The sequence below is a fragment of the Gymnogyps californianus genome, chromosome 11, assembly GCF_018139145.2.
Source record: "Gymnogyps californianus isolate 813 chromosome 11, ASM1813914v2, whole genome shotgun sequence".
Classification (NCBI taxonomy): Eukaryota; Metazoa; Chordata; class Aves; order Accipitriformes; family Cathartidae; genus Gymnogyps; species Gymnogyps californianus.
The window spans coordinates 918,368-938,666 of record NC_059481.1 but is presented as its reverse complement, the minus strand read 5'-3'; the positions used below and the strand labels follow the sequence as shown (position 1 = coordinate 938,666).

General features: G+C 51.6%; 3 protein-coding genes across 7 annotated transcripts in view; 1 reads left to right on the top strand and 2 right to left on the bottom strand.

Annotated features, from left to right (window-relative positions):
• CSNK1G1 (casein kinase 1 gamma 1) overlaps nucleotides 1–20,299 on the bottom strand; it is a 131,543-nt gene that overhangs the window by 103,358 nt on the left and 7,886 nt on the right. For 4 of the 5 annotated variants that reach the window (XM_050903211.1, XM_050903207.1, XM_050903210.1 and 1 more), the window contains exon 1: nucleotides 4,148–4,207. The exons of the other annotated variant lie outside the window; for it this stretch is intronic. The gene's annotated coding sequence lies outside the window, so the exon portion shown is untranslated. Of the gene's footprint in view, nucleotides 1–4,147; nucleotides 4,208–20,299 lie in introns of those variants that run through there. 5 annotated transcript variants of the gene reach the window in all.
• Nucleotides 11,415–13,708, bottom strand: LOC127020543 (PCNA-associated factor-like). Its single transcript, XM_050903216.1, is given in 6 exon segments — nucleotides 11,415–11,481; nucleotides 13,258–13,301; nucleotides 13,304–13,353; nucleotides 13,356–13,412; nucleotides 13,492–13,569; nucleotides 13,653–13,708. Coding segments are annotated over 6 exon segments (330 nt in total). The 5' UTR covers nucleotides 13,696–13,708; the 3' UTR covers nucleotides 11,415–11,423.
• Nucleotides 17,397–20,299, top strand: part of TRIP4 (thyroid hormone receptor interactor 4) — a 56,701-nt gene continuing 53,798 nt past the window's right edge. Inside the window, exon 1 of the mRNA XM_050903206.1 lies at nucleotides 17,397–17,408. The gene's annotated coding sequence lies outside the window, so the exon portion shown is untranslated. The remainder of the gene's footprint in view (nucleotides 17,409–20,299) is intronic.

Here is a 20,299-nt window from a genome sequence, read left to right as displayed (position 1 = left end):
ATCCTTCAAAGCTCTTTGGAGAACAAAACTCTATAGGATAAAAGGAAAAATCCTTCACATACGTAAATAACTGGTTAAAAAGAGATAAGGAAGGGGGAAGAGAGGCATCACTGGTCAGTTTTGTAGCGAAGGGGACTCGCCAAAGGGTTTTGCTCTGCTCAACTATATTGAGCTGTGCAAGAGAAGGCAGCACTAAGATGACAACATTTGCTACTCTGAATAATTCAACATGATCAGTAGATAAGAGCAATGACTCTAAGGAATTGCAGTAAAATCTCGTGATACGAGTGGGTGATACAATTCAAAGCGCAGCACATCAGGAACAACCACCCTAACTTCAACTTAAAAAAATATGACAGACTGAACTCAAGCCAACACTGAGGAACAGAACACCAGGGCTACAGCAGAGTATTCCACGGAAACCATAGCTCCGTGGTTTTTTGATCACTAACGAACAAGCAGAACATCTGTAATTGCAGAGACAATAATATAGAACAAAATACAAATCCATAGCATACGGTGTTTTCTATAGAAGCACCCTCACCATAAATATCACCTGCTGATCTGATCAGCACCTCTGCCAACCTCCCCTCCTGCCATCCCTGTCTCAAGGAGGCTGCAGCAGAGCTGGCAATGACATGAAGAGCAAGGAGAAGAGACATAGAAAGGGAAGTCTAAACGGACGAGGACAATTCAGCCCAGCCAAGAGACCACCAGGAATGGAAAAAGTAGTTTCCTAAAATCGTGAATGTCATGGAGAAAGTGAAGAAGTAATTTGTTCCTTGCTAGTTTTTTTGGACACCCCCAGTTCTTGTTTTTTGTCTCTTCCTCATGTGTAGGACCACGTAACAAGCAGCCCACACACTTAAGTGTCCGGCTTTGTGACTCTCTGTGCAAGGCAGTGAATATCACGATGGTTCAAAGTGAGAGGACAGATTTGTGGAAGAGAAGTGTGAAGGTTACTAAATTCAAACACCTCGCTCAGGGAGGTCATAAACTGCTAGAGAGAGAAAAATAAAGCAATATTTCCTCAGATTAGATCTGCTCTATTTGTGTACTCCCCTCCCCAGGCACCTGCTACTGGTTACTAGTGAGCAGGATACTGGGCCAGATGGATTCCTGGTCTCATCTGGCAGCACTTTTTAAGGCATTATACAGGATTTCATTTGTTAACCCGAAAATACACAGCAGCTGATTGCTTCAGAAGAGCTGGAAATTAGTTTAAAAACCACAAAAAGGGGGCAATCTCAGCGTAAGGGAATTGTAGACTAGGTTGCACTTATGATCTCACCCAGCTCTCAACTCCCCTCGCAATGGAGCTCTGTGAACCTGCCTGCTTGATCAATCCCACCAGAATATTCTCCATCAGCGACTTTGGCATAGAAAGTCAAATTGTTGTCGATACAGAGAACTGGAACAGCATAAAAACTCCTACGGAAGAGTAATACAGATGGACTGGAACGACACAAGGTCATACACTTCAGACTTCACAAGAAATGGTACTATGAACTGGAAAGATCTTTAATCCAAGGAAAAAGAGAGACACACAGGGTTATTAGCTTGTTGCTGTGACCTGTGAGCCACCAACCTGATTCAGACATGAAGGATACCGGCACAAAGAAATTACCTGCGACACCGCACAGCACCCCAGAGAGACCTCCCCTGACATTCTGTGCCCTGCTCCGGTCAGGGGTGTTCATGGATTAGCTTTAAGCAAACAAGTGCACAGAAGAGATCGACAGAGAACCTGGAAAAGAGCAACTGCAAGGTTGGCGTGCGTGGTTTGAAAATAAGAAGCCAAGAGTTGAGTGCACTGAAGGAGGGAAGAGCTGTTTTTGTAAGAGGCAACACTGGCACACACACAGATTAGGTACATACCGGCCACAAATAAATTTATCGTGAGAATCTGGTGTGAGTTTCCAACCATCGTGGCCAGAGAATAACAGAAGAACTTTGCACATGAAAAATACAGCACGAAGCCCAAATTGGCCTAAACCAGCAAGGACCTAAGGCCAGCAGTTGAAAATACACTGCTATAGACTTGCAGAGTAAAACAGAGAGCTGCGCCTTGTCTTCCTCGCAGCCCGACAGCTCTTAAAAAGTAAAAAAGGCACTAGCTGGACACTTTGCCGAGTCCAGAAAAAGCAATTTCAGGGCTGGCAACGTTTGAAGAAACACTTGTATCTAAACAAAGTTTAGGTATTTATGCAAGGCGTAAGTGTAAAGCTCTGATTTTATCAAACAGGTAGTCTAAGATTTCATTGGAGTCGGCAATATTTTTGCCAAAAGGTTGCGATATCAGCTGTACCGGGGTACCACTACACTGGCAGCAGGCACTGCAATACAGAGAACAGAGATTTGCCTGGCCATTTCTTACCACAATCCTCCACGCTTTCTAAGTACATTTTTTTTTTTCTTTTAAATAAGATTTTTTGTTTTTCTAAACACCACAATATTTAAATTCCAGATCCTTTGTTATCTGGTCGCACCTTGCTGGCAGTCACCTTCCCCGTACAAGAACTCTTGCTGATATTTATCACTGGCAGCATCTCCAGCTCATCCCTGACTCAAAGACCTCTCGTGTCAACCAGGCTTCACATGGAGAAGACCGCTCTGTGCACCTCTCTACAACAGCAATGTAATAAAACCCGAATTCTCCTATTAGTAACCTTTCACCGCGTAGGCAACACTTCCAAAACTTCAGCAACTGGCAGGCAGCGAGGAATCCTCCATGGCTTTCGCAGCCTGAAGAAAGCAATCTCCCCAAACTCGTAACTCAAAGGCGCTCTTTGTATTTTTTGGAATGCATCTGTGGGAAAGCGCTGCTAATATTTGATAAGAGCTTCTCAAGGGGAACAAAGCTCACGCTTCTTAGTTCACCCATCGTCCTCTCCCAGCAGGTTGGCAGAGATCGAGTTACCAACACAGCATTAAACCGGGGATGTATAGAAGGTGGTTTACTTAGGTAAATCACAGCCAGCAGCTGGGGAGCTGAGAGAAGGAAAAGGCAAGTCCTGAAGAACTTGGGGAGTGGCAGCATAAGCTGGTTACACATATGCATTAGGTCACTGATAAAAAAAAAAAAAATCAAGTCTGAGATCACACCCATGACAGTGTGACTTCAACCAGGCCACTGTGAGCCCGATAACGAGAAAGAGGGAAGGTGGAAAACCTCACATGAAGTCAGGACACAGGAGGCAGCAGGTATTAACGACCGACTGTGAGCTGGGACTCGGTACACGACACTTCCTACGAACTTGAAAAGTCAAGGCACTGTTGAGAAAGGCCAAAGAGGACGGTCGCCAGCAGTGAAGATGACGCTCCCGTGAGCAACTTGGACAAGACACCGAACCCCAACCCTTGAAGATTCATACCGTGCCAAACAGCACACCTATAGGAGTTTCCCAAATAAGGGGGGAATATTCAACAACTTCTTCACGCAAAGAAGTAGCAAATACGCTTACAGTTACGCAGAGGGCTTCGCTGCCCTTAGACCTGAGAACACGATCAGGTTCAGAAAGAGAGTTCCCAAGCCACCTACCCCTGCTCCTCTGGCAGGTGCCCGGCCCCACGCTCCCAGCCACGGACAGAACCACAGCCCACGGGAGACGTTCGTCAATACGTACCCCTTGCCGTGCGCCCACCCCTTCTAAATCCCCTCTTTCGGATCGATTAACAGGCAACACGCACCCGAGAAAGCCGCCCGTGACGGAGGCGGCGCGGGGTCACCGCACCCCTCACCGGGCCGGTTCCCCTCACCCACGCCCCGCGGCGAGGCGGGACCCTCCCGGAGCTCAGCTCGGCCAACAGCCGGACTCCCTCAGGAGTCTCTCGGGCCGTTTCAAGGAAGCCCCCGCTGCCCCGGCGCCGGCCGCTGCCCTCCCCGCCGCCGGCGATGGCCGGTCTGTCCCCCGGCCCCGCGGGGCTCCTCCGCCCGGCTGAAGCCTTTCACGCCGGGAGAACCGCGGGCGCTCCCCCTGCCGCCGGGGAGGGCTGAAGCGGCGAACCCCGCGGAGCCTTCTCCGCCACCGCGGGAGGCGCGGCCCCCCCGGGAAGGCGGCCGGGCCGCGCCACGGACCGAAGCGACCGCCCCCGCCGCCGCCCAGGCCCCGCAGCGACGGCGGCCCCGCCGCCCCCGCGCCCGTACCTGGCTCCGGCGGCGCTGGGCTGCCCGGGCGGGCGGGCGAGCTGGGCTGGGCCGGGCTGGGCTGGGCCGGGCCCCGCCGCTGCTCTCCCCGCGCCCCGCCGCGGCTCCTCCCTCCGCCGCGCTCGACGGGAGGGCCCCGACCCGGAAGCGCTCACCCCTTTGCCCCGCCCGCAACGAGCACCGCCCTATGGTAGCAGAGCGCCCGCGCCGCCCGCAACCGCTTCCGGGGCGCCGCGGCGGCGGGTTCGCCCTAGCAACCGCGTTCCGTTGCTAGGCGGAAGTAGCGCCCGGCGCGGCGGCGGGCAGGCCTCGGCGGGTCGGCGGCTGGGGGGGGCTGCGGCCGCCGGCCTCGCCGCGGGAGCGGGCCCCGGCGGGGCTGAGGGGGAAGGTGAGCGAGCAGGGCCGTGCCTGAGGCTCAGCAGCCCGCCTCGCCGCAGCCCCGGTTCCTCCCGCTGCTTCCCGCCCTGCAACAAGCCGCCGCGTCTGTGAGAGGGGAAAACCTGGCTATAAAAAGGGGAATATATACGCGGAAAGCTAGGCGACAAAATAGAGGCCTTAAACTTAGCGAGGAATTAATCGTTGCCTCGAATCTCCTCTGCCTGCAGCACCTCCAAGAGTTATTTGTCCCACGGGCTGCAGAGTGCTTTCAGAGGGAAAACGCGGCTCCTGGAACGCCTCACGTCCCGCTAAAAGCTCAAAATGTCCCAGCTTTTAGTAGCTGCCGAGGAAATGTGACAGGGACAGGAGCAGAAACCCGCTGGGGGTCATCACCCCAACGCTCCCAGGCCGCTTCCGGCGAAGAACGGGACATTTTCCAGATGAATGTTTTAAATTGCGATATGCCTTGAAAATGGTTAAAAAACACCGTGAGGAAAACCTTCCTTCCTCCCCGGCGTGCGGCTCGCTGGCCCCGAGCCCGCGGGCAACCTCGTTAACCGGCCGCGCTGTCACAGCTCGTCAGTGCGTGGCCCTGACGGGTTAATTTTGAAAAATCACCTGGAAAATTTGTTTAGATCCATAATTCAGGTGTTAAAATTATATCTTTTCCCCCCCTACCTTGTATTCCAAGGCTGGGCTTGTAAATTTTCCCCTGGTGCCATAATTAAGCAGAAAATAAATCCCAGTTTGAGTATAACTTGCTAATGTTTCACTTTTGCTGTTTTGCTTACTCTTTCTTCTATTACATATGTGCGGCCTGCTGACTTAGTTACAATGTTATACCTTTTAAGTCAGTGATGTTAATATCAAAAATAACATTTCTTAATCCAGCCACCTAAACAGCCTGTCCTGGCATCATCACGTCTAACACTATCCCGAGCCTCTGCTCTGGGATGAGCTTATTTTGCACTTTTTGTCTCTTTGTGGTATTACTAATGAAAAAAAATAATACGAGCGTCACCCCACCTTTGACAAAAGGAAGAGGCACCGGGGATGAAGCACTTTTGCAACGTTAAGATTCAGCGCTCCCATTTTTTAAGTGCCATAAGGAGAAAATGGTACGAATTCACCAAAGCAGCTTATGTTATTCTGGAGCAGGACCCGCATCCCCGGAGGGCTCAGGGGCAGCCGCATCCCCGTTTGCATTTTGAAAGATGCTTCATTGTTCAGATAGAAATTGTACCATCGTCTGAATTCTCCCCAGTTCTGCTCTGAACCATCCGGGAGCTCCCAAGGAGTATCTTAATCCTAAAAAATTGTTTAGCATCGAACAATTTCGGTCTGAGTAATTGTTTTGGTAAGTTATATTAAACATGCGGATTCTCGTTAGCCCTGTGACAATCCCCTGGGAGTTTATCAGAAGTGTGTGTTGAAAGACATGTGGGGGTGAAGGGAGCTCGCAGCTGACCCAGAAACGTTTCGGGTGGGTTAGGACCACCCCACCGGAGGTTTTACCACCGACGCTCGGCTCCTCATCCTCGACCAAGACAGGTGAGAAGCCGGACTGATTCCCGAGCGCCGCCTTATTAACAGAAAGGAAACGTCATGCTTTTAGTCTTGAAACTGCTGCAGCGTCTCCGGTTGGGATGAACCGGCTCGTTGCCGCGGGGCGGCCGGCTGGAGCTGGTGGGCAGGACAATATCCCTTTGTCCGGGGCAGCGGGAAGGACAATGCAGCTCCTGTTCAGGATCGGGCACAGGGAGGCACCACCCCGGCACAAGCGCCGGAGCAGCGTGGGCAGGGGGGACCTCGCAGGACACAAGCGCAAAGTGACCTTGTATCCTTTTGGGTGATGCTGGCCGTGAGCATGCAAAGAGAAAAAAAAACAAAGAGTAAAAAACAAAGATTAAAAGAGCATTTTCTGGCAGGAGAGTGAGAGGAGAGGAGCAACCACGTAGAGCGAGAAGGTACCAGGGTCTCGTCCTTCTCTCTCCCGATGGAAACAGCCCCTGTAATCGTTCAATCCAGAGCAGGAATATACGTGAACAGGCTTGGCATTGACTGAAATTAACAGCGCTCCTGTGCGAGAGGGCGTCCTGTGCAACTCCCTCAGCATAAGCAAGCAGCATCTGAACTCAAAACTGCGGCGTCTGCAGCAGGGAGGTTTTATTTCAAGGAGTGGGAAGTAAAAAAAGCCAGCAATATTAAGCGGACATCGTACATGCTACGGTGCAGCATAGTCTGGTAACAGCTTTTTGTTTTTTTAGGAAAAGCCTTGAAAGTCGGCAAAAGAGACGAAAACCCCCTCATCTGGGGGATGAGGTCCCTGAGGTCTCGGGTTGGATTTCCCACAGCGGGGCGAGAGGGCGGCAGCCCGACAGCTGACGGCCCTTTCCCCCCCTCCCCTCCGTCTGCGTCCCCGCGGCAGGGACATCTGCTCTCCTCGCCGACCAGCTGCCCCCCGGCGCGGCCCTGGCTGCGGGAGAGCCGGAGGAGATTCCTCCTTCCAGCCCAGCCTAGCTAGATCCAGCAGAAATGTTCAGTCTGTCCTGTTTCGGACATGAGGACAGAAGGACTTTGCCAGGAAAAAGCTTGAAAATGCTCTGGAGAAGCAGGAATTTGTGATTATCCCACGTTAATTGAAGGAAAAGGATGGAAAAGGATGAGGTCTGTCCCGTCACTCTCTCTTGCCCAGACAAAGAAAATTTTGCCCCTAAGATTTAAAATTCAACATATGAGACCCTTAGGATTTCTTATTTTCTGACCACTACTGACTCCTCTCCTAAACACCCTATTTGTGCTCATTTTGCAGCTGCTTTTGGAGCGTCCAAGAGCACCTACTGAAACACACGTCCAGTCGCGCCAGCACTGAACCCCCTGGGCTCTCACCCCGTCTCCACGTCCCCCTTGCCTGCTCTCCCCGCCAAGCCGCCCCTCGCCCTTGTCCCCCTTCCCACCCCCACGTCACCCCCCATCCGGCAGCGGCTCAGCCCAAGCCCCAGCACAGAGGGAGAAGGGGCGTTTTGGCCATTCCGCGGGGAACCAGCCCTTTTCCCAGGGGAGAAACCTTGCTTCTCCTGGCCTGGGTTGGCTTGATGGACCAAGAGCCATCAAGGAGCCGGGAACCAGCAATGAACTGCTCGCGACGTAGGTCCACCCAACATCCCCCAGGAAAGGTCCGGGTGCTCCCAGCCTGGGTCAAAGGGAGCTCCTGGACCTTTCAGGCGTGGGTGGGGGTCCCAGCCGAGGCCGTTCAAGGCAGTTTAATGCACTCAGGGCTGCGACGTTCTTGAGGTCAGGGATCAGAAAAATAATTTGGACTATCTGCAGAAAACTCCCCGCTTTGGAGATGGGGAAAAAAATCCGTTGCGGGGAGCGGGTTCCCCTCCCTGCCCATCCCTGCCCTTCCAGCGCTGGCTTTGAGCAAGCCCTGGTGATTTAGCCGGTGAAAAGGCGGGTGATTTTGCTGATGCCGTTTTCCTGGGGAGACCATTACCTGGCGAGATAACACTGACTCTCAGGAAATAGTGAGCAATTTCAGTCTCTCATCCGTACGCTTATATATTCCCCGCACGTTACCTAAATAAATAAACTGGAAGAAGGCAGAATGAGCGTTGCCCTGGTCCCTGGCACAGTGCAGCGTTTGGTACCTGGAGATGCTGCTGACATCTATTGTCAGCTCTGGGTATTTTTATTTTTTTTTTTAAAGTGGATGCTTGTAAGTGTGTTAATAAGTTGAGATTAATAAATTGGTCACTGCAGGGTCACGGCGGTGGGTCTTACTTTTGCTGGCAGGTCTCAGCTTGCTCCTGTTCTCTATTTTATAAATTAAACTGAAAATCCTAATTACAGAGGGCATTCACGAGCACTGGGCTTTAGCTGGTTTTGTATTCCCCTCTTTTTTCCCCCGTTAAAAAATCAGGGAGTTGCGATGTTCATACAGATTTAACGAAAATAGCATCGTTATCAAATAATTCTTTAAACTTACAAGAAACGAGCTCAAAAGTGAAAACTACTTTGTAGTAATAATAGTAATAACAACCGACTGGATTTCCAGCTGATTGTTGCCCTTAAGAGGTTCTCCAGACTGCACCTTTTGCCCTAAGACTCTAGAAATCCCACTGCCCCGGGAAAACCTGTTACGTGGTGTAATATTACACCGAGTACAGTGATACAACCACTTTATCCTTGTCTTAAATTTATTTTTAACACCGTACGTGACCCTTCTTTACCACGTTAAACTTTGCTATTAATTATATTGCTGGATTAAAGCATTTGTAGCCATAGATGTAAATTGTTCAGCGATATATTTGGGGTGGCGCGGCACAGGTATAGCTCCCCGAGCAATCGAACGCCTACAGCCCTGCAAAATGCAGCGCTGTTTTAAGGAGAATTTTTTTTATTAGAGCAACGATAGCTGGGGGAAAAAAACCCAAACCAAAACAGGCAAGCTTTTGGATGTGGAAACCTTCTACAAGTCTTTGGGGTCTTATCTATAAATTTTATTTCTAGTTGCCTGGAGCTCTTTTGCTTTACCACTCTCTCCCTCTTAGATGTTTTTTTTCTCATTTTCAGACTAGCTGGGCGCTGTTCCGGTTTCCCCTACAAAGCCAAACTCAAAGGTCAGCAGTGGGGGCACGGCCGGAGCTAAATCAGCTGTCCCAGCCGCAGCGTAGCATCCCTGCTCACAGGCTGCAGGTTGCTCTCCCATATTCCCACCGGGACGGGAACGCGCCCCAGCAAACACCTTTTCCTGCGTTTTGCCCAGAAATTGCTGTTCTATGAAAAAAATTTGGGCCTTAGCTATAAGATTGCAGTTCCCGATGTAAACATCAGGGTTTTCTTTTACCTGTGCGGAGTGAACATATTTATTTATTAGAAGCAAAAGCAGTTTTAGCAGCTCCTTAGCACCAAGTTTTGCTCTGAGATTTTACAGCAGGGTAGGTGTGTACCACGTAGGCAACTATTTGATCCTGAGCTCCTTTTGTACACGGCGCGCACATCGCATCCTTCCACAGCCTCTTATGTTCCTGCTCCATCAGATTTTAACTTCTTAATGACGTGTACGTCAGAGGAATCCAGAGCCTCTTTGTTAAGGTCTTCACCAGCGCTGTTGACCATCGGCCTGGGAGAGCGGCCTTGATTTAATTTTGATGAGAGTAGCTCTTAGTCCTTCTCTCTTCCCCAGCTTGCAGCAGCGTAGCCCTCATGGGGCTGCTGAACACAGACTCGCACAGGAGTTGATGTAGGTGACACACAGATCTGACAAGAGTGCAGCGGTTTTTGCTGGCTCCCAGGCAATTTTGGAGGAGAAACCATGACGGGGGACTACAGCTAGTTTGGCAGGTCAAACGGCAAAGGGAAGAGCCGCTCATGGTGCCTCCGTAGCTGCGGGACCTGGAGCAGCACAGGCGCTGCTCAGCCGTAGCTGCGATTCCCCATTTGGGAATGCCTACCCCTGGTCTCGTTCAGTGTGAGCATCTCAACTAGGCCAGCCCATATCCCCACGTAAACAAGCCCTTAGCTGCACCAGGAGTACTTCGTTCAGGCTGACGAAGGGGTAGGAGAGTATTTCTGCACGCTGAGAATTTGTCCTTTGCCAGGAAGGCTGAGATAACTGACAAAGTTACTAAGGTCATTAAGATCTTCCTCGCCTCTCCGCACCAAGAAAGAAAATACCTGCTATTGGAGCGCTGGCTGACCCGCTTCCTGTATGACACAGGTACCGAATGGTTTGCGACAGGGAAAGCAGGTAAGATCTTACGCAGCTACTTACAGAACAGTTCAGCGTGTTATCTTACTAGCACTGTGCTTCAGTTCAGCAAAAAAATAATCAGAAAGCAAGTTTTTACGTTATTTTGTGTGATGTCAGGGCAAAGAAGTCTGTAGTTTGTACAGCATGTTATCACAAGCTTATTCCCCTTAATTTACATATTTTTTTTTTTTAGTTTCTATTAAAGAGAAATCTTCACTTGCTAGCTACTTCTCATCAAACAACTTGCACTGCTTTTCTGTAACAACCCTCCTTTTTATTTGTAGACTCTTTAGGAAGAGGCTTTTAGACAGCGTTCACCGCTTTCCCATAATAAATGTAGCAGGCTGATCTACCAGAGCTGCCACTAAATTCTCCTCGTGTGCAAACACTCACCTTTCCATCAGCTCAACCGTGCTCTGATCATTTGTGGTGCTTCTAAGGCAGAGCAGAAGCATAACCCTGAGAGCCAGACCCATCGCTTCTTTTCCACAAGACCCCACTTGCTCTTTCATATAAAGTACCCCCAAAGTTGTGTGGCAGCCTCAGGCACTTCACAATAACAAGTTGGATTTATTTTTAGCAGTTTATTGCTCCCCGGGCTTTCAGGGTTTTGATTTGTTAGAACAACCCAGTTTGTTTTAATTAAACTTCACCTCGAAATCACAGCAAGCAACAGCTGCCCTTCCACCTCACCGGTGTCTTTTCAAATCCAGTTTTCCCATCTTTGGACAAAGAGATTGTTGTTAAATTTTTACTTCAATAAAGACATGATATGGATGTACTTTCAGAATGCTTCGGTGTCTTAGAAAATTGAGGATCTGCTTTCTAAAGACAGAACGAGCATGATCACGCAAGTCTCGGACAAGCACAAGGCAATCAAAAGATAAAAGCTGCACAATATGCAGGAGTCACTGAGGAACTCAAGGAAACCAAGATAAAAATTAAAACAGTGACTTACACTGAATGCTAAGCTTCACAAAGTATATATTAATTTCACCACAATGTTCTTGCAGTCTCTCAAACTTATACTTTTAGTTCTGTACAATAGCTGAACGTAAGCCATAACAAACTGTAAAAAACTATACAAAAAACAGCTCGAGTGTAGGAGATGCGGTTTATCATTAAGTTGGGGTCAGCTCATGTCTACTCTTCTTCAGAGGACTCGCCATCTTCTGCAGGATCCGGTGGCAGGGGGCGAGCTCTGTAAAAGCATTATCAATTCAAAGGAGTTAGCAGAACTCAATCAACTCTCATTTGAAAGGCTAACAAAGCCCTTTTCCTAGAGGCTGGGTGACCTAAGTGCCTTTAATTAGCCCCAGACTGCACCTTGAGACATTAGGGCTGATACAAGCTACTTTATCCTAAGTGCAGAAGCCCAGATTAAGCAGCAAGCACCTACCTTTCAAATGAGAAGCCTACTTCAGTGCAGAAAACACCGTACACCGATACATCCTCGGACGGTCTCTGCGTGTCATTCTCGACCCCGAGGGCCGCGTGCGGGTTCCACGCCATTTCTAGGAAGCTGAAAATTTAACTCCCGTTTCACGCCTGAGTTTTCAACCTGACTAACTTACCCGTGCGACTGAAAAAAAACCCTAGTTGCACAGTTAAGCGAGTACAGCTCTTGCTTCTTCCAGAAGATACTGGGAAGCTGTAAGTTGTTTAAGATGGCGACACTGTGTGTTCTCTGCAGGTTATCACCACCGGGTCCTCACTCAGCCAAACAAATTTCAAATGGAAGAGGTGAAAGTTTTGCAGCACTGCAGTGCACATCTTTTGTTTCTCCAAGAGGTAGGGTGCGCTTAAAAGTCTGTGTTTGCTTGTCCTTCGAGACAATTCAGGACTAATTCTTATGGGAGCCATCCAGACAGTTTAGGATTGTCTATATTTGGTGAAAAAAGCCTTGGCAATTGAGAATAGAGTGTCTGTAAGGCAATGTTTCACACTGCTACCTTTTTAGTCACTAGTGCAGCCTACAAGTTAATCTTTGAAGTGTCAGCCTGGCAGAGCAATTCAATTTCTGACGTACCGAAGTCGCTAGCAGTCTCCTAAGCTTTTCTGAAACAGAGCTGACACCACGGAGCGTCACATCGCTCTGGTCTGTATGCAAACGAAGTATATCTGAGCACAGAGAATTTGCCTGAACTGCCAATTACTCCACCCATTTTTAGAAAACCCCCACGAGGTCAGGGGAGACAGATGCTGCGTTTTACCAGACTTTGCTGAGAAACATTATTTCAATGAGGATATGAAGGTCCTGAGACACACCGTCAATTTTTAGCAGTCGCTTGCTCTTCAAATAAATTGTAGTTTCAAAGCAGCCACGGAGGAATGCTAGTGACAATTTGTTTCATCCAAGGACGCACTGACAGCCCTCAATACACCCTTGCAGGCAGCCAGGCACGCCGCTCTCGGTATTGTTTGAAAGCGCCAGGGATTTTGCTGTTTAACGTCACCCACAGACTACACTCTGACAATACGGGTGCACACTTTAAGCAACGCCACGGAGCACCAGCTGCAGCGATGACAGCTGCGTGTGTCACGCTGCTCTGCAGGCGGTTTTAGCTCTCTGTCATACTTCAGACAGCTTTTAAATTTTTTTTTTTTTTTTAAAGGAAGTGAATGTTAAGTTCAAGCAGCACGTCCCGAGAGCCGGCTACAGCCGACCACCGAAACTCCTCAAGCGTACAAAAACCGTTCACGTTGCATTTTGCTCTCTGATACACCGAGCACCCCTTCCTGCCCGTTAGCCCCAAGGCACAACACTTCTGCACTCTTCGGCCCACCTCGTTGCAATTTCGGTTTGTAAGGATTGCAGTGCTGTCTCCAAGGCTGAGAGGAAACCGCGATTAAATACGCTCCTGAGAAGCCCCAGCGGTTCACGGGGCGACCTGACGGCAGGCAGATGGGGACTGAAGGGAGACAGATGGGGGCTGCCTCCTAGACACCTCACCGAGCCCCGGGGGGCGACACCTACTTTTTGGCAGCCGGCCCCAGGCCGCTGCTCCCCGCACCTCTCCGCCGGGCACCCGGTTCTCCTTCTGCGACAGCTGCAGGAACTCGCCGATGCCCTCTGCCAGGCGGGGACAGGCCTCACGCACACCGGGTTCCCCCCGACACGGCGGCCCTCCCCTGCGGGGAGAGCGGCCGTCAGCCCCGCCGCAGGCCGGGCGGGGAGGGAAGGGGAGCCCCAGCCGCGCCCCGCTCTCACCTCTCTTGGCGGCCGGCGACGGTCCCGCGTTGAGGCTGGTGGAGCCCAGCACCTTCCGGGGAGCCCGGGCGGCCAGCACTGCGGGGAGAGCGGAGCGGTGAGAGGCGGCTCCGCGGAGCGGTGCGCTCCCCCATCGCGCTCCCCCCCGGCCCGGCCCGCACCTTTGCGGTAGGCCCCGCCGCAGTCCGCCTTCGTCCGCACCATCCTGCCCCCAGCAGCGCCGGCGCCGCCGCCGCCGTCCGGCCCGCGCGGGAGATGCCACCGCCCGCGGGGAAACGCGATTGGCCAGCGCCCGCCAATGGGAGCGCGCGGGATCGCGCGGGGCCGCTCCCCTCCGTACGGCGCGGCGCGCGGATCCCCTCAGCCCGCTCCCCTCAGCGCCGTCCCCTCAGCACCTCTCAGCACCCTCAGCGCGGATCCCTTGAGCCGGGTCCCCTCAGCGCGGCTCCCATCAGGGTCGCTCCCCTCAGCCCGACACCCCCGTCCCGCCTCACCGAGGGTCCTCTCAGCCCCGTCCCCTCAGCCCGACACCCCCCCGCCCGCCTCACCGAGCGCCGCTCCCCTCAGCCGCCACCGGGTGTCAACGGCCGCGGCTCCCTCCCGCGGCGGGGGATGTCTGTCCCGGACGCACAGGGCCGCCGAAGGCTGTACGGCCACGGCCCCCGCCCCAGCTCGCCTCCCCGGGCCGGTCAGCCCTTCAGCTCTCTGCCGACAGCACTTTTAAAAACCTATCAGCGAGTCACAATGGCCGGGAGCACGGAAAGCCCCGCAACGCGTCGCGTTTTGGTCCAAGATGCTTTTTTTTTTTCTGCGTCAGCGTGAGTTCAGGTGGGCGCGGTGTGAGTTCACAGGGTGGGAGAACTGCTCGGGCCAAAAAATGATGTTTCTTCGTGGTCTTTTCCAGCAAGATCTGTTCCTGGATCAAACGCACCCGCAGGAGTGGGCAAGCATCGTGGTGGCACGCCAATGGACGGGCAGTGCCAGAGGGTAATCCAGGTCCCTGGGGAGCAAGGTCCAGGTCCCCGGGGAGCAAGGCACCAAGCCAGGCGGGACACCGAGGCAGCTCGGGAGCCCAACTAGGCACGGAGCCCGGACACTGGTAGTGCAGGGATGGGACCGTTTGTTATCTCCTGCCTCCAGGCTATGCCTGGAGCTCCCTCTGACGTGCAAGTGAAGTCTTGCCGTAGGAAGATTCAGCCAAGCAGCGTGTAGGGAGGAAGGCCGGGCACCCCCAATTTCAGCAAAAGATCGTGTTATGACAAATTAAGCCACGATCTCCCCGATGTGAGGCTCCTCTATGGCAGCTGCACCCTGCGGACGTGATGTGAGCTGCGCGGGCAGCTGAGGGTCTTGCGGTGCTTTAGTCTGGCAGCTGCTGGGGCTGGAGGCTTTCGCCTTTGCAGAGGTGATGAACCTCGCTCTCCGATACCCAGCTGGAGCTGTACTTTTGCTAAGAAATCACACCGCCCTTCTCCAGCGTGTCCAATGTCTCAGCGGCTGTTGGTCCCAAATGCATTCTCTCTCTTTCCAACAGTTATTGCTCCCTTTATCTTTTAATGTGCTTCCTAATGTGTGTTTGCTTAATCAGGCTTTTAGTGCTGGCTTTTTTTTTTTTAATTCATGGCGTAATTCTCCATTCCTTTCTATCTTGTGGTGCTGGCACATGTGAAATAAGAATAATACGTTATTACTCTGTTTGGGATGTGTTTTTAGTTTTGAAGAGTGGACTATGACACCCTAAGCCTAAATATCCCCTCCTCTCCCTGCAAGCCTACGTAGACGGGTGAGCTGCATTTTTTCTTGCATGCAAACTTACACGGCTTCTGGCCTTTGACTTGAGAGGAGTTCTCCGAGCGAGAGCAGAACTGGCTCCGCAGAGGTTTCCTAACTGCGAGCAAAGGGAAGGGAGCGGGTTTCAGAGCTGGGTGTCGCTTTGGCAGAGCTCTGCGATCATCCGCGTGGCACAAGCATGTGGGCTGGCGGTGAAGAGATTCGGGGACGGGGTGAAATCCATTGGTGGGTGAGAAAAGCTTCTTAATAAATGGTCTGCAGGTAAGGTCAGGTTTGTGCAGAGTTCAGAGGGCGCATAGAGGTGAGGATGCAGGCAGCGCTCCAGGGAAACAAACCTCCACCCTGGTCGCAGGGGGAAAGGCGCTGAGGTCTCTCCCACACAGAGATCACCTCTCCTTGCTGTGCCGGGCTGGGTGCAGGCAGAGCGGGGGGACTTAGTCCTGTCCTAACTGACAGTCCCTTCAGGCTGGGCGGGAGGAGGCAGCTTAGATACCGCGGGGAGGCAGCAGGCAGCTTGGGACACCTTCCCTCTACCCCACCCTCCCCGCCGTGCCCCCCAGACCCCTCCGTGCTGCCCGGCTCAGCCTCCTCCCTCCCAGCCGGGCCTGGGAGGATGCTCAGCGAAGGCAGGGGCTGCTGCCGGTCCTCCAGCCTCAGCTCCTCTTCCTGCCCCATTCCCCTCAGCACCGAGGCGGGGAGACAAGGGCCGCCTTCAGCCCCGGGGAGGGCCTCCCCGTGGGGAGAACCGGGGTCGGAGCTCGGAACGGTGGCGCCGCGGCCGCGTTCCCGGGGGGGAGTGGGTGGGGAGGGTGTCTGGGCGGTGCGGCGCCGTTTCCCTTCCCCCGCGGAAGATGGCGGCGCCCAGCCCGCTCCTGGCCTGGTGCGTCCAGCACTTGCGCGGAGACTTCGGGCTGGACGTGGGCGAAGAGGTCGTGAGGTGAGCGGGGCCGGGGGCGCCGGGGCGGGCCCCGCTCGGGGCCGTGCCCTCCGCCGGGGCCTAGCGGGTCCCTCTTCCCCGGCCCGCTGTGACAGGTCCCCCTCGGCCCCTTGGGCCAACACAGAGGGGAAAACGGTGTTTCAAAGCAGCTCTCGGGGGACCCGGGGATCTGCGGCCTGGGTTGTCCCACGCATGGGTGCCCCGTGAGGGGACCGGGGGCGGAGGTGGCGGGGAGGAGTGGGGGGTAGTGGGAGGTGAGGAAGGGCACACCCTGCTGTCTCCTTGTGTTAAGCAGGAGCTTGTTGGTTTATGGTTAGATTTTTTACGTGACTCCGTGGGAACCAGAGTCTCGGGTGAATTTTTTAGTGTTTAGCGGAAGGGTCGGGGGGATGTTACTCTGCGCTGGAACAGGGGGAGAAAGATAATTTACGTTATGTTTTTTTCAGTGAAACAGCCACAAGGGATTTCCCAAAGTGTCTGTCTCAAAATTTCACAAGACTTTCCCAAAGGGCCTCTCTCAAAATTTGACTCGTAAACCCTTTCCTCACCATGGTCTCTACAGAAACCTGATCTGAAAAGAAGAGATAAATTGCATACGTGTGCGATTAGACTGCTGGTTTCTTCAGAAAAAAGCCCCCTTTACCTGTTTTTCTCCGTCCTGTCCTCTTGCAGGTACATCTTGTCCATAACAAATGAGGATGAGATCCGGGAGTACGTCGTTGACCTCATTCAGGGGACTGACGGGAAGAAGAGTCGGTTTGTGGAAGAACTGCTGGCCAGGTGGCGGAAATCTTCCAGCTGCCCTCTGAGCCTTTGCCAGCGTATCGGAAAAGGACGGTGAGTGGTACGGGGAGGAACGAATTTAAGTCTCAAATAAGCTTGTCTCAGTTATTCTCTTTATAAACAATTACATGCCACGAGTGCCTGTGACTAGTCCTATTTCTGTCTGTCGTGACATTGTACAGCCCATTTTCATTCACCAAGTAGAGTTCAGGGACATCTTTCCCTTGCTGGTAGTTACTCAGCCTTTCTTTGTGCTTACACACACTTCCAGAGACTTCTGAAGTGCCTCGGGCCGGAGACCAAGCGAAAAGGGTAAACGCAAAGGAAGGAACAAGCAGGAGACGCCTGCGTACGCTGAGCCCAGTGCACATGCAGAGGAAGTAAAAACCCCCTCGACCTGGCCAAGGTGAGTGGTGTGGTACGAGAGGGCAGGCTGTGTGTCACTGGTGCTGAGGGCACGCTGTCAACCTGTGTCGTGGGGAAAGGTAACATCAAACACTAACAAAAGATGTGATTGGAAAGCGGAAATAAGCTTTCAGAAATACGCGTCCTTCGTTATCAGAGTCCCGATGAAGGCGATTATGTACCTGAAAGCATGTTTGTGTTTCCCAGCTACATCACAGGGTCTGAAATGCTTGCCTCCCCTGCAAACTCTGTCTTGTCTTATATACAGCACAGCTTCTGTGAGATGTACGTTTGTGGTCTGTGTTCACTCAAGATAGCATGCAGCGTGGCAGCCGCAGGCTCTAACCTGAGCAATACTTTGGCAGCCGTTGGATAGGCGAGGATCCCATGCTGTCAGCGCGCTGTCAGCGAGTTGTGTGGTCGCCCAGTTGCAATGAGAGGGGCGGCTGTTCCCGTGCATCGACTGTTCAAAGCGGACCGTGGATTTGGACAGGCCGTGCTCATACCCTGTGTGCGTGTCTGGGAGTCGCACTGCTGTGGGGCAAATAACGTGAGGATGAGGAGAAAGATTGTGTACGTTTGTGTCTATGATGGAGAGTAAAATAATCATCAGGTAGTGACTGTGTCAGAATGGATTTTGCTCCCTCGAAAGAAGCCTGGATGAGAGAGCGGACAATGGAAGCAGATGCTGTAATTAGTAATAAAAGGTATTTCTTTAAAACAGGGGTGTGAAGATTGAGGAATTAAGGAAGCCACTAAGCGGGTAGAACATTCCTTCTTGCTGTATTTAAAACTTCTCAGTCATGCGAATAAAGCTTTAATTGGCAACTGAAATATTTCAGGCTGCTTCAGAGAGGAAGCCTTGGGCGCTAGAGAGGAGTCTGAGAGCTGTAGTGAGTGCCTTTCCACTGAGCAGCAGCTCTGGTTTGGCCATTTCCCTCTCCTGTTCAGCTCCACTCCTGCACCTTTAGCGTTGAGATTGAGATGATGTTCGATTTTGTGGAGACATTTTTTTGCAGTATTCATAAACAGTCTCTGAGCTGCAATGAAAGAAACTGCAAAACAAGAACATAGAAATGCTAAAAACCAAGAAATGCTGCTATTTTCAAGCAGCACAAGGCCATGCAGCAAGCAGTAGTTGCCTTTCTCTGTGATAGTTAACTAACTTATTGCAGCAGGCTTGCTTTCCGTTCAGCAGAAACCGTTTCCCACAGTCAGCGCATCGAATATGACGATCTTTGCTGTTAAATGTTGTTTTAATTACCTAGGCTGAATTCTGGATTTTATTTCTGGTGTAGTGGCTTTTGACTCAGAGCTACTTGCTGGGTACCCAAGCTCCTTCCTTAGGTACGGATCCGCTATACAGCTGCAGTCCCGGGTTGCATCAAATACAGCAGATCACTCCAATGCTGTCTGAGCGCAAGAGTGTGCTCCGCAGAAATAAGCGCGTGGATGTGCAGTGTGCTTGACTTGCATCGTTAGACTTGCAGCGGAGTCCTTCATGCTGTTGAGCACGTTGCACCTCCCCAAAATTAAATTCCATGATTTACCCAGGTGCGAGCCTGACTGAGCAACATCCAAATCTGAGAGTCGGGGTTGCACCTGAACAAATAGTGGAACTTAAATTTATGTTTTTAAATTGAAGTTTTTGTAGCAGGGAGCTGCAAATGCTTAAAGTATTTGTAAAAGTATTTGCTTGTAAGATAAAAAACCACATTTTTTTAACTGGAGGGTTAAAAATGAACAGTAATGTTCCATTTCCTTTGTAGTTATTTCTAACTGAATGAAAAAAAGCAAGTGCAAAAACTCTGCCAAGGTTTGCTAACCAAGGTCGCTTTATCTGGTTTGGTTTTTTTTTTGTTGGTTGGTTTTTTTATGACAGTAGTGTTTGGATCTGGCAGTGGCAGTAAAGCCAGTTGGGCGGAACTGGGGGACTGGAAATGCTGCATCCGCTTGTCACTAAACCAGTAGCCTGCTGCTATTGAGAGCAGATAAAAGAGTCAAGACAGGAGGTGTCCTAATGCCACAGCACAGCACCGTCATGGAGAAAAGCAGCGTGGGAGGATGAGGCCGTAGAGCAGTGCTAGCTGAGGTGTGGGTCAGGAGCGGGAGCCATCCTCTAGCGTGCAGCAGGTAGAGAAGAGAGTTGTTGTTCTGTGGTGAATGAAAACAGACTTTCTGGGAAAGGGTTTCCGAGAAATCCCTTTTCTATTGTCGAGAGAGACTGTGGAGAGGAGAGCAAAGAGCTGCGCTTGCGCTGCAAGAGGATTTTCAGGTGTGTCACAGAATAGGACACTAAAAGGCCAGAGAGTGCATTTATATTGGATGCTGCTTGCTGAAATAGATAAGGGTAATAAGTTCTAGTCTTTCTTGGTCATGGCTGGCCTGCAATTCATGGTTGAAACCAGTCTCATCTAGTGTTACGAGACAGGTTTGCCTGGAATGTGTTGTGCTTACTTCTCAAAGCATTGTTTTTGAGTATTGCCAGAGAAATGGTAGCAGTTGGCTTTGTTCTGTTCCCTGAAATGATTTCTGTGCCGTAATTAATTCCTGCAATTAACTTCTCAACTATTCACTTCTCAGCCGGTACCTGCTGGAGATGTCGGGTGGGAGGAGGAACCTTTGTTTCTTTGATCAAGGTGTAAGGTCTGAGGGAGAAAACAGAGAATTCCACTACTAGAATTAATCCAGCCATCATCTAAAGTATCTTGCTTTGTTTCTGATCAGGTTTCTCTACTTCGGCCTGACACAAAGCTTAGTCCTGACCAAAGCCTGACCCAATGCAGTCCTGATTGAAACTCAGAGAGGTGAATCACGGAATCACTGATGCCAAGTCATGAAATGAGGAGAAGAATTTACATTACAGCTAAATACTGAACGTGCAGTGCATGG